Raw genomic sequence first — 12,557 nt, forward strand, 5'->3', positions numbered from 1 at the left:
ATTTTTATATTTATAATTTGTCCACAATTGTAAAAACGAGCCGCAAGGCTCGAATAACAGTGTCTCCTCTTCTCGAATTATCCAATTTAGTGGACAATCTGGGCGTCAATTAGAGAGACATTACTGTATTTATTACTTTATTTATAGATATAGATTTGTAGTTATAAATTGTCAACAACTATAAAAACGAGGCGCAAGGCACGAATAACAGTGTCTCCTCTTCTCGAATTATCCAATTTAGTGGACAATCTGGGCGTCAATTAGAGAGACATTACTGTATTTATTACTTTATTTATAGATATAGATTTGTAGTTATAAATTGTCAACAACTATAAAAACGAGGCGCAAGGCACGAATAACAGTGTCTCCTCTTCTCGAATTATCCAATTTAGTGGACAATCTGGGCGTCAATTAGAGAGACATTACTGTATTTATTACTTTATTTATAGATATAGATTTGTAGTTATAAATTGTCAACAACTATAAAAACGAGGCGCAAGGCACGAATAACAGTGTCTCCTCTTCTCGAATTATCCAATTTAGTGGACAATCTGGGCGTCAATTAGGGAGACATTACTGTATTTATTACTTTATTTATAGATATAGATTTGTAGTTATAAATTGTCAACAACTATAAAAACGAGGCGCAAGGCACGAATAATCGTATCTCCTGTTCCCAAATCGTCCATTTTTGTGCACAATCTAAGCGTCAATTAGGGAAACATTACCGTATACACAAAAATGAACAATTCGGAAAGAATTGCACGATCCGAGTATCGATTAAGCAGAATTTACCGCATCTACTTAATAAAATGATATCGACCTTGCTTCGAATAACGTGACGGGTTTCGTTTCAAATCTCCGTCGTAATCTCCCGCATAACAGAGTGGTTCGACGAATTGGAAAACCGAACAAATCGAACGAAGGTGTGAAAAGCTCTTCGAATCGTCTCGAAGACGGACACGCGCGATCGGTTCGATCCCATCGCTACTCCGGAAGCCATCCATCCGTGGCTGGATAAAGTACACACAATTTAAACGATTGCGAAGCGGTTAGAATACGTGCATAAATGGTCGCGCCGGGTACTCGCGATTATGTGCGCGCAGGCGTCGATAATTAATATTAACATTACACTAACGCGGCGGAGAGACGGTAAAGGTCGCCGTAAACGTACCACGAATTTAACGCGTCTCTCCTAACTGTACACCGCGGACTTAACGTCCGGGACCGATAAAGAACCGTGCGCATCGGGACACGATGCTATCGTACACAGGTATCCAGTGGGAAATCATTTAATCCGAGCTGCTTTTTTGCCTCTGTTCGCAGGTTGAAACTTGAGTGCGAGAAACTGGCCACGGAGAAGATCGAGATTCAACGACATTACGTGATGGTAAGGAATCACCATTCCGTAACACTAATTCCGGTTAAGTCCGTGCCCTCCCTTTCTCTATTCGTCGCACAGTCTCTCGGTCTCTCTCTCTCTCTTTCTCTCGGTCTCTCTCTCTCTCTCTCTCTCTCTCTCTCTTTCTCTCTCTTTCTCTTTCTCCTTGCCTATGTCTCCGTCCGCTTGGTTCGTTCGCCGTCTTCCTCCGGCTGCCGCCCCGGTCCCTCGTTTTCCCTATCCAGGATAATCATGCTCGCTCGACCGCTAAACCAGCTTGGCTTCTTAGCATTAATTGCATCCTCGCCGCACCGACTTTACATTGGCCTGTTACCCCGCGCTCGCGCGGCCGCCCGTGCACCTGTATTCGTCCTTCACGTACACGGGCGACCGCAGCCGATGCACGTGTATCCGTATATTTATCTTGCGCACCTACTGTGCATAGCTAATGGCTCTAAGAGCACAGCGGTTCTCATCGACTCGATTGTTGCACAGCGCGCGGAGCAACGGGCTCGGGAAACGATAATCTGTGGCCGAAATTCATTTCATTCAACTTTCGCGTTTCAACAACATTTTCTTCTCTCATCTGTCGACAACGACTTGGAGCTTCGAAATCGAGGATATTAATACTAGATTTCCGGAGCACGAAAAACAGATGTTTTATATTGGTTTATAAAAGTAACAATAAGTACGTTTATTCGGATATTTAACAAGTGTTGTTTTGTAACATTTGCCATAAGTAAAATATAAATTGAATAAATAACTCATAAATGTATCTTTGCGGTATGAATGATCGTGAATTAAGAAATTAGTGACCCGCCATTTTGACGGGTTCCTTAAATCTAGTGTTGACTCGTATGACTCTGTGATCGGATACAGCGATGTAAAGGCTCAAAAATATGAAATCGAGCTTGAAACTAATTCTTTCAATTTCTCGTTAGAAGATGTCAAAATGCAAGGCCTTGCTGCACTTTTATGCATTGAAGCACATCGGTATACTTTAACTCTTTGTGCGTGTTAAAAGCGTCTTTTAGTCCGCGCAGAAAGAACGTTGATTTCATGAAACGTTCGATGTGGGACATTTTCAACGCGAAATCTTAGACTCTCGTTAGGGTCGCGTAAATTTTAGAGTGCAGTTTCTTGTGGTCTTTAATTACATGCGGATTTTTCGAAGCAAACGTTGGACGTTACCTTTCGTCTCGTATCCGATTTAAAAACGATTTTTCAGCCATTTCCGAAACGGATGTTTTTTCGCTTTCCTACGAATTAAAACATCGAAATTTCCAGAAAAAATTGTCGTTCGCAAGAAATGCCGGACACCTCGATTTTCGAAACGTTCACCCTTTGCACTCGAAGCCGTTTTGACTATAAATCTAAATTCATTCTTCTGACTTATGGTATTTCTATCTTATACGACAAAGTGCATTTAATGCGTATAAAATTTAGTCTTGCGATTCGCACAACAATTAGACTTTTAATCATTTTTTTATACCTAAGCTTTAATAATATAAAAATTATCTTGTAACGTGATGTAACAATTTTTTAGCGGTGCCTCGCGATCGCCACTCGAGTGCAAAGGGTTAACGCGTATCGTTTTACTTGACAATATCCTAACCGGCGTCGGAACGAATTCAACCTTAAACTTCGTAGCGACGTTCAAATAATTTCGCTGGCTGAAAGCGAATTCCCAGACCGCCGTGCGTCGTTGCTGCGTTCCTCACCCACACAGGGTTGCGCGGCCGTAACCCGAACCAGATTTGCTTCTTGCTTTGCCGCAATCTGGCCGAAAGAATCGACCGGTTGCGCGCTCGCTTTCCCGGCCGCGGAGAGTTGTTGACCACCTCTCCCGGCCGCTTCGGAAATACGAGCGGGTGTGCTTCGACCTGTGTAATTTCACACTATTTATGTCGACACCGCGGCAACCGAAGATTAATGTTCCTCTTGGCGCGGCGCGGCGCAACGCTGTCCGAGCCCTGCCCGCGGGCAAATCGGGTTTGCCCACGGTGTTCGAGCCCTCGGCTCCGTCGCCGCTAACGAAGGACACCGGTAACAACAAAAGAGAATTCCCGCGGTCGGCACGGACGTCGGTGGACGGCTTCGAGCTCGTCGTCCGAGTCTCCTTGACGACGAGAACAGAGAGAGAGAGAGAGAGTAGGGACAATTTCGATTCACCGGCGAGTCGAGCTTAGCTAGCAGGGTGCTACACCACGGACGGTTGTCTAGGAAACGGGGACGCCATCGCGTGGCACGCAGCGGACGCAAGAAGCGCTGAGGTTTCTGTCTTTTACGACTGTCGTTGGCCTTTGTTAAGTCTGGGAAACGATCCCCGAGTTATTGGCCGGTGTATGAACCGGCAGAGGATCGCCCAGCTGTGTCATTGAAACCGGCATCTAACGAGCTGGAGATTCTATTCTCATCGAGGAAGTCGTTCCGAGCATAATCGCTCTGGAATTAAGGACAGGAAAGGCACAGGTGGCTGGTGAAAGGGTCTCGCATTTGGTTGAACCGATGACATCCATTTCACGTGTGTTAGAAATACGCGTGATTGATATATATCCGTGTTTTAATCTGCGTACTTCTTTGTACTCGCACGGCTACACGGATTGTACATTGATATAGAGGGTATTCCATAATTATGTTAATACTCGGAAAGGGGCGATTCCTGAGGTGATTTAAAGTAACTTTTTCCTTAGCGAAAATGCAATCCGCTGCTTCGTTTACGAGTTACTGACGAAAAACACTGACCAATGAGAGATCGCGTACGACTGACGCCCCGCCCTCGCGACTACTGCCGCTACGTCAGACGGCCGCACTCGCTCTATGATTGGTCAGTGTTTTTCGTTAGTAACTCGTAAACGAAGCCGCGGATTGCATTTTCGCCGAGATAAAAGTTACTTGGAATGATCTTAGGAACATAACTATGGTACACTCTGTATACAAGTAGTTACCATATTATGAATATCTACAGTTACTAACAAAATTGAGTGTACATTTAAGTTGACGATGATGATTGGCGGGAAGTACTGTATTTATAACTACATAATTTTTCGTACAATAATATCGGTTTCCTATCTTTTGGAAGACACGTGCTAACTGTTACTAATAAACAGTGACAAATGAAGATCGAGCGTAACGTAGCAATGTAACAACGTGATCTAGAGAGACGGCTGAATAAATTCTAAATCGAAAAAATACATAATAAGTATCACAAAACTCGGTTTTATTAATACCGTACGCTCAAGTTTGCGGCGACGAAATAAAAGTACTTCTACGTCCAGCGTGAAATACAGACAAATAGTTCATCTTTAAAAAAAGTTTTTCAAAGAATCAACCGTTGAAATATCCAAAGAAAGTATATATTGCGTTTTTACTTTTGAAAATGTCCGTTTTCGTTGATATTTCTGCAAATCATCATTGCCGACTTAGGCGTACGCTCAATTTTTCGGGTAACCGTATGTTTTTTATGGTTGCTCGTGCTTAACAAAATATTCGAATATCAGATTTTTACGCGACTCATTTGCGATACACCAAAGATCAACTGATAGGTCGCAGAAGTGAACAAACGTGCATTCTATGCGATTCTGTTCAAAGAAGAGAATGTTTTCCAAGACATCGAGCTGATGCTTAGAAATAAGATTTTCCCGTGTACAAAGAAGTGGACGGATTATAAAACGCGGATATATTAACCCTAGAAAGATAACCATATGACAACGTACGTAAAAGATAACCATACGCTTCAGAGGCGCATGCTTTTCTAAGGCGTCAATTTTATACTAACAATGGATATTTATTTAAGTTAATCTAGTCATTTTAAAGGTTTGGCATTATTGTAAAAATAAAATGCATTTATATTATATTTTTTTATATTTTAAGTAATTTTAAACTTAAATCACTAGACCTCTATGAAAAATTAGATAGCAATATGTTTATTTCGCAGGCGCCTCTGCGACGTAGGTTATCTTTCTCGGGTTAATAAAACTTATACACTCGATACACGTTGAAAGCCGCGATCTCCAGCCAAAACAGCCGATGCTTCACCGGAACTGGACTTTTCTATTCGTTGCTGCCAGTAGTCGTCGTCGTCGGTTCCCACGATAATAACGTAACAACGTGAACGAAATCTGCCGCGGAACCCCCGCGTAATAGCGATCTATGATAACGCTCATAGCCGAGCCGGAGTGCCCGCGATTCGCGGTTGTTACGGGTCGTAGCGAGGTTTCACGGTTGGGGGCTGCTTCTAACTATCAGTCGGTGCGGTCGATCGTTATCCTCCGATGAAACATTCTTGCGAAGATCAGCATGCAAGACCTATCGGGGAGTATTTTGACGGCGGTTAGCAACCGGCCGTTTCATCGGCCAGCGAGAATCCAGGTTAAATTGGGTTCTGACCCGGGCAAGGCGGTGGTTACGATGCTTGGTTACGATCCGGAGCCGAGGCGGCGTCTTCGTACACCTAACGACAAAGTAACACGGCCGTAACGCGAGCAACGCCGAAGGATAATGCAGCCAGCTGCCCTCGTTGGCTTGTACCCCGAATGCTCGTCGACGATCGACCGCCGTAAACCAGTCTAATTATACCGATCCGCGTGTCCCGCGAGGAAATCCGAACCGCGTTGCTCGCCGCACGCAAGATGCGATTTACTGCCGGGTGTTTTCATGGTAAATGCCCCGCAGTTAACCCTCGCAAAATTGGACTGCGGGAGAAACGGTGGGAACGCTGGGGAGGGAGAGAGGGGGACAGGCTGCTGGGGAACAGTTTATCGCGGACCCGGTGACATAATTAATTGACTCCAATACCGGGGCTATCGTTTACTTGGACAGTTGCGAAAACGCGGCGCGGGGATCCGTTCGGCCGGTTCTCGTTACTCGATCCTCCGTTTCTTTCGTCCTCGCTGAATCTCGATGATCGGGGACGACCCGATTTCACGGCAAAAGCTTGCATCGAGTTGCCCGCGTTGCCGGCCGCCGGGACCCGCGAATTTCTTCGTTGCTCTGCGATCTGCTGCACAATCTTCTCCACGGGTTCGTTTGAAAGAAAGATCGTATATTCATTGATCGATCCTCAAGGTTGTTGTTATTGCGTCGATCTATTCGCGCAGGGTGCGTATCGCTGCGTTCATTTGCACGCTCGTCGGTGCAAATGTATTCGGATACCTTTCAAACCGGAATAACTTCTCTGCAATTGGATCGAACTATTCGACTTCTTTCGAGACGATAGAACGGTTGAAGTTGCTACACGACGTGTAAACAAACTTTTGCGAACGTTGCAATTCCCACGGAACGACGAGAAAAATTCATCGCGTTTTCAACTTTTTTATCCGAGCGCGAAACGATAATTTGAAGAATTTTAGAGAATCGAAACGCAAAAATCACGATTGCGGAAATCTCAAAACTTGTCTACTCCTGCCGCTCCGCCCAGTTGCCATTTTTACAACAAATTTGTTACGCGTTGTCCAACATCTCGAAAAGAATGTAACACGTTTGGCACAATTTTAAAAGGTGTCTACGTACATACATATTTATATTTGTCCACGTCTGTATCTCGTTTCTTTGATCTCATTCTTCGTTGTCTAACAGATTGGCAGTACTTATTGTTACCTCTAGCAAAGTCGACACGTATTCTTCGAACCGAAGTTACAGTATCTGTTTTCAACAACGACGGATCGATCGACGCTCGGACGGCGACAATCGATTTAAATTTTCAAACGCTTCGTCGTTTCTACAGAAAAAAGCTACCGTTCTAGATGAAATACTTTAACAAATACGTTGAACAAAAATTGCTAAATAAAACGATAAATGATTCTAAGCCGTACTCGGTTATATTTTCGTGGAGAGGACGAGCCCGTCCTTTCGTACGAGTGTTAATCGTTTCATAGAATTTCGAATTCCGTCGAACGATCGGTCGCTCGATTTACAAGCGGCGCGTTATTCACGAGCGAATTAAGCCACGGTTCCCCGAATTAACGAGCTGCCAATCAGTCAAAGAGTGCCAGCGTCTTGTTCGGATCGGGCATCGGTCCTATACTAATTCACTGTTGTCCGTCGAGTGGTTGGCAGCCACGCGTTGCTCGGTTTTGCCCGTTGGGGACGTTCCCGGTTTTCTCTGGCTGGCTCGGATACGAGGGAGCGTCTCTCTGCCCCGGCCGTTCTTGCTCTTCTTGCGCCGTGCGTTGTACAGTCTTAATTGGCGCGGAGGCGACTAGTTTAAACACGATTAATCAAGCGAACGAGCCGACACGGCCGCCACCGCCGCCGCGCCGTAGGAAGTTGCCGTTGGAGAGACTCCGGAGATTTATCGACACGGGGCCACGCTGCTAGCAAGTCCCTCCCGACGCGTCCTGTCTCATAATTTCTGTTCCCGTGGAATGTAGATTTCGTTGTCCCCCGGGACGTTATTATTGCGTGTAGCGTGAGCTAAACGCATTGTTACCCGTTAAACGATGCTTGGTTCAGCGAACGACCCGGTAAACGGAGGCACACTGTTACATTACATTTATTTCCTCGCTTCCTGCGTAACATCTTCCCGGAGTTCGCAGTTTTTTCTAACGAGAATCGTTCTCGTTAGAGACAGATATTTTTGCCCTTCGAAAATAGAAGTTGGCGGCTAAATAATTCATTAGATTTTCCGAGAATCGAGCGGAATCCTTGCGAACAGACGCGTGGATTCCGATTTAGAATAGCTTTTAAATCCGACACATAAGCTTATTTTTATTTTATCTTATTTACGTTATCTTTAACCAATATCGAATTTTGATACGCGAGGAGACGGATTCACTCGAAACATCTGTAACCAAGCTAGAGTTCTCATGTGAGGAGACGTCCTTATTTCGGACGACGTTACCCTATTATTTTCTTCGCAGCTGCAATGATCCGAACTTATTTAACCCCGTCAATTTCCCGGTAGAATCCTCTCCAATCGTGAAATATCGATAACAGAAGAATAAACTGTTATTTCGATCGAGAAATCGTGAATGGCATCTGTGGTCGATGGATTCTGTTTGAAATTACGAGACTGATCGTTGCAAGAGAGCTCGAGTATCTTCGGTCAGTCTTCTCGAACTTCCTCAACGACGCTGCATCTCTGTTCTCCGTGGCCACGGGAAGTCATCGAAGGTCTTCGACAACCATCGGCGGTCGGCAGAGTGATCTTACCGCGCGTCGAAGACCTCGGGTGATCTTTGGAACTTGGCTGGAAACGTTTTAGGCGGACGTAGACGGCCGTGTTACGGTGCTTAGGCAGTTCTTAGCGGTCGGCGGGAGCTATCGATCGTTTTTGGAGGGCTTTCGGAGTGCTTTGATAGCCCGCCGAAGCCACGGAGCTCTCGGTCAGTTTCTATTCTCGCTCAGTTTCTTCTCCTGAAAAGGACAGTCCACCTTCCTGATGATCCCCACCATAGGTGATGGAAGGGTTTTTCACAGCACGTCCCCCTCGTACTGGTTTCGCTACACACAACACCGCTAGTATAAGCTGCACCGCAGCTTCGGAATAGCAGAGCCGGCGAAAGCCCTTAAAGCTCAAAATGTAGGCATTCGACTGTCTCTCGGCGTCTTGGACGCGGAGCTTTCGGCGTGTACGGTTTCGAAGGGATCGGCCGCGGACGGCCGTCGATAACCGAGAGCACGCCGGTATTTGTTCGGTCGATAAAAATTTGTTGGACCGAATTACACTCCGGGCTCGGCTCGGCCTCCCCCGATCATTTATCCCTCCCTCTCGTAACAAGATCTTTCCCGGAGCTGTTCGAGCAATAGCACCCGGCGGCAGTAAAAAAGGCCGGGTCTCTAACAAAAGACCGCTTGTTAACTCGCTTAAACGACGTGTACAGAGTACATCGCGGTGGGGTGTCAGAGTCAAGCCGGAGCGAAAGTCGAGGCAAGAGAAGGACGAGGATAAGGATGAGGAAGAGGTGGCGGTAGCAGCGATGCTGGCGGTGAATCGAGGGAGATCGCGTGCTTTTTCTCGTTCTCTTTGTCGAGTTCATTAACAAGCGCCACGTTAAGGACGCCGGTGCACAGGGGTCGAGGCCCGCCACGTTAATTTGTTGTGCAAGCCATAATGAGTCGCAGAAGTTGGTCCAGAGTGTGCTACTGCTAAGGGCTGCTTTCTGCTGCTGCTGCCGCCGCCGTCGTTGCCGTTGCAGTTGCTGTTCCCGGCTCCGCTGGCAGTGCCGGTGATCACCGCTGCCGGTTCCTGCTGGTACAGTTGATCTTAACAACCTCTGCCTCCTGCCCTCCCCGCCCTCTCGTCGCGTCGGGTCTCCTCCCCTTCCTCCTCCTCCTCCTCCTCCTCCTCCTCCTCCTCCTCCTCCTCCTCCTCCGGCTCTTTCTCCCCTTCCTTCCCGTTGTTGGCTCGCTTCTACCTCCTTCTCCCACGGGTGGAATAACTTACTTACGACGCAATTAATTCGCCCGTGTAATTACGGGGCTAATGGCCCGTAAAATTAAGAACCTGTACCTGGCTCTCGAGCGTGTTGCACGCGTTCTACTACCCTTCCTGTTCCTCCTTCTTCACCTTCCTCTCCTCCTTCTCCTCCTCCTCCTATTCCCCTTCCTCCTCCTCTTCGTCCCTGCCTCCCTTCGATCCCTCGACCTTCTTCGCCCTTACACCTGCTTTCTCCGGAGCCTTCGTCGTCTGGTCTCCTTTCGTTCGTTCCCTCGAGCCACCGTTACACGCCAGGCCTCCGGTTCCCTCTTGTCTCTCGAGTGTACTCGAACAGACTCGATTAACTTTATCGCGATTAACGATAATTAATAACGCGTTACCGCGGAAAGTGCAGAGAACCGCGTGCCGAGCGCGAAAGGGTACAGGCTCGGCCGTTCGTGCACGCGGCGCGGCGCCTCGTTCCGAGGATTAATGGTAGCCGGAATGTTAATGACGCGACGTCGGCGGCGGAAGGGCCGGACAGGAAGAAAAAACGCCGGAATAACGAAGCAAGACACGGACAAATCTGGCAAATGATGGTAAATTGCCGGCGCGCCGGTGAACAGAGACGCCGAGCGGCCTCGAGGGCGCCGCGATGCTAAATGACCACCGGCGAGGCAGGAGAGTCGACTGTTAAGTAATGACGCTACAAAACGGTCTCTTCGGTAAAATGATCGTTTACCGCAATTATAACCGCATCCTCGCGGTCTGGCTAACGACCGACCGTTGATAGCCAATGGAAGACGCCTCGCATCGGGAACTTTCCGAGTTTCCGTCTTCGGGCTGCAAACGACAAACTGCGCGCCGTTTCAAACGCTCGATCGTGTCTCTTCTCCTTCTATCGTGTTTCCTCTCCTTCTCCCGTCCGCGTCGTTTCGCCTTCAAACGAAGTCCGTTTTCTTATCTTCGAAGGTAAAGCCTGCGAGCAAAGGCTGTTCCGTCGCGAGCTCCTCTCGCAGCACCATCGAACACTTCAGGTTCTTCTTGGGCGACCAACGACGTTGTAGCTGTTTCAAGCTTTCGAAATTATCCTGAGCGTATTTTTTCAACGATCTTCGCGGCTCTTTCGCATTTAACCCCTCTGTTACGCTGTGTAACTTGAACGCACTCCCTTGTCTCTTGTTCCGCGCGGCGAAAGAATCTGTTGAACGTTTTCTTTCTTCTCGGGATTCGCGTTAGTCTCTTTTCCGACGCGTCTGCGGAAAAGCCGAACAAGCGTCGATGTTCATCTTGCGCTATGTCGATGCGTCAGGCGTTTATTATTTGATTTTTGAAAGACCGATGTCGTTAGAACTTGGTGTAACGTTTTATTTGTACACCGCAACCTCCTAATTAACACTGAACGTACTGTTCTAGGCAAAATAAATACTCGGTTTTGACTACAAAATTATCGCAGTTATAAAGATTTTAGTGGGAAATGAATCAATGATTAATTCAAACAGACATTTAAAAAATGACGAGAAGTCTGAATAAGTGCTCGGTCAATGCTCGGTAGGTTTAGCGTCTCAAAGAACGTATTTATTAGCGATTCTGTCCTTTTTTAAACTCTTTTTGAACGCAATTATATTTTAGGTTCCTAAATGGGGAAAGCGATAAGATTTTCAGCTAGAGGACTTCTGTTATCCTAGATACTTCATTTAGTCGAGAAGCATACTTTTTTTGAGACGCGCATCAGCGATTTTTTATCCTCAAAATGTTCATTCGATGGCGTGAAAGTTTAATTGAAAGTGAGGATTGTAGCGATAACGAAGTACTGAGTTTTAGAAGAAAAGTTATAAATAGAATTTCGTCAAGTTCAGACGGAAAGACCTTGACGACACGTTGAAAGTACTCGCTATAGACGAGCATAAGAAACTGAACTCTGTTGATAATACATTGGACGATATCCAGTGGAACGAATTCGCTAACAGTCGTTTTCGTTCACCGGAAAAAGTGGGCTTCTGATGGATGATTTATCGTTTGGCATTAGCGCAAGTGAAATGCTTTCGTTATTCTCAGATTAAAAAAGCGATAAGCCTTTTAATCACAGAAACTAATGGATACGCGGACCAAAAATTGCATCAATGCATGTTGTATATCCTACATTTATATTTTAGTGCTTACTTCTTGAAATTGATTTGAAAAATCCAATTGAAAATCCTATTAACTTGAATAAGAGGAGCGTCACCCATATTTGGGCGACGGGGCCCCACGGAAGCATACCCGTCACCCAGATCTGGCTGACGCGGCGACGAACGTGTTAAAAATTTCCCAAGCAACATTTATCTCATCGAAACTCGGGAACAGTTTTAGCGGCTTAAGATCCGTTTACGCAGCGACGCTCCAGAACGCCTGCAGCTGTGTGCTATCTAAAATCACGCAATCGTTCTACACCCTAACCAACCTAGTTCCACTCACGTGTTGCAACAATGTGCTCGAACTTGCGCCCGTTTCCGCTCCAACAAAGTTTAATTTCTCTGTTGCAGTACTACGAGATGTCCTACGGCCTAAACGTGGAGATGCACAAACAGGTAAGTTTCAAATCCTCGTTCAGACGTAGAATCCAACGGCGTGCGGGCGGGAGAGCTCGTCGCAGCTGTCTCTCGGGGGCCGGGCAACATTGTTCTGCCAATTTTCGTGCGCCAATTTCGCACGCGGAACGACGGGATCGCGCGCGGCCCGTTCCTCGTCCTCCGCCCGCCGCGCGTTCGGCGAACAATTTCCCGCCCCTCTCCGCCCGCCGATGTCTCTCGTTCAACACTCTTTCTTCGCTCGGCG

General features: G+C 46.7%; 1 protein-coding gene across 4 annotated transcripts in view; it reads left to right on the plus strand.

The window, feature by feature from the left end:
• The window catches only part of LOC117223059 (protein groucho), a 99,407-nt gene that overhangs the window by 46,649 nt on the left and 40,201 nt on the right, over nucleotides 1-12,557 (plus strand). For all 4 annotated transcript variants that reach the window (XM_033475169.2, XM_033475170.2, XM_033475168.2 and 1 more), the window contains 2 exons: nucleotides 1,327-1,390; nucleotides 12,266-12,310. In XM_033475169.2, coding sequence (XP_033331060.1) covers nucleotides 1,327-1,390; nucleotides 12,266-12,310 — 109 coding nt within the window. The remainder of the gene's footprint in view (nucleotides 1-1,326; nucleotides 1,391-12,265; nucleotides 12,311-12,557) is intronic.

This window comes from Megalopta genalis, chromosome 4 (genome assembly GCF_051020955.1).
Source record: "Megalopta genalis isolate 19385.01 chromosome 4, iyMegGena1_principal, whole genome shotgun sequence".
NCBI classification, from domain to species: Eukaryota; Metazoa; Arthropoda; class Insecta; order Hymenoptera; family Halictidae; genus Megalopta; species Megalopta genalis.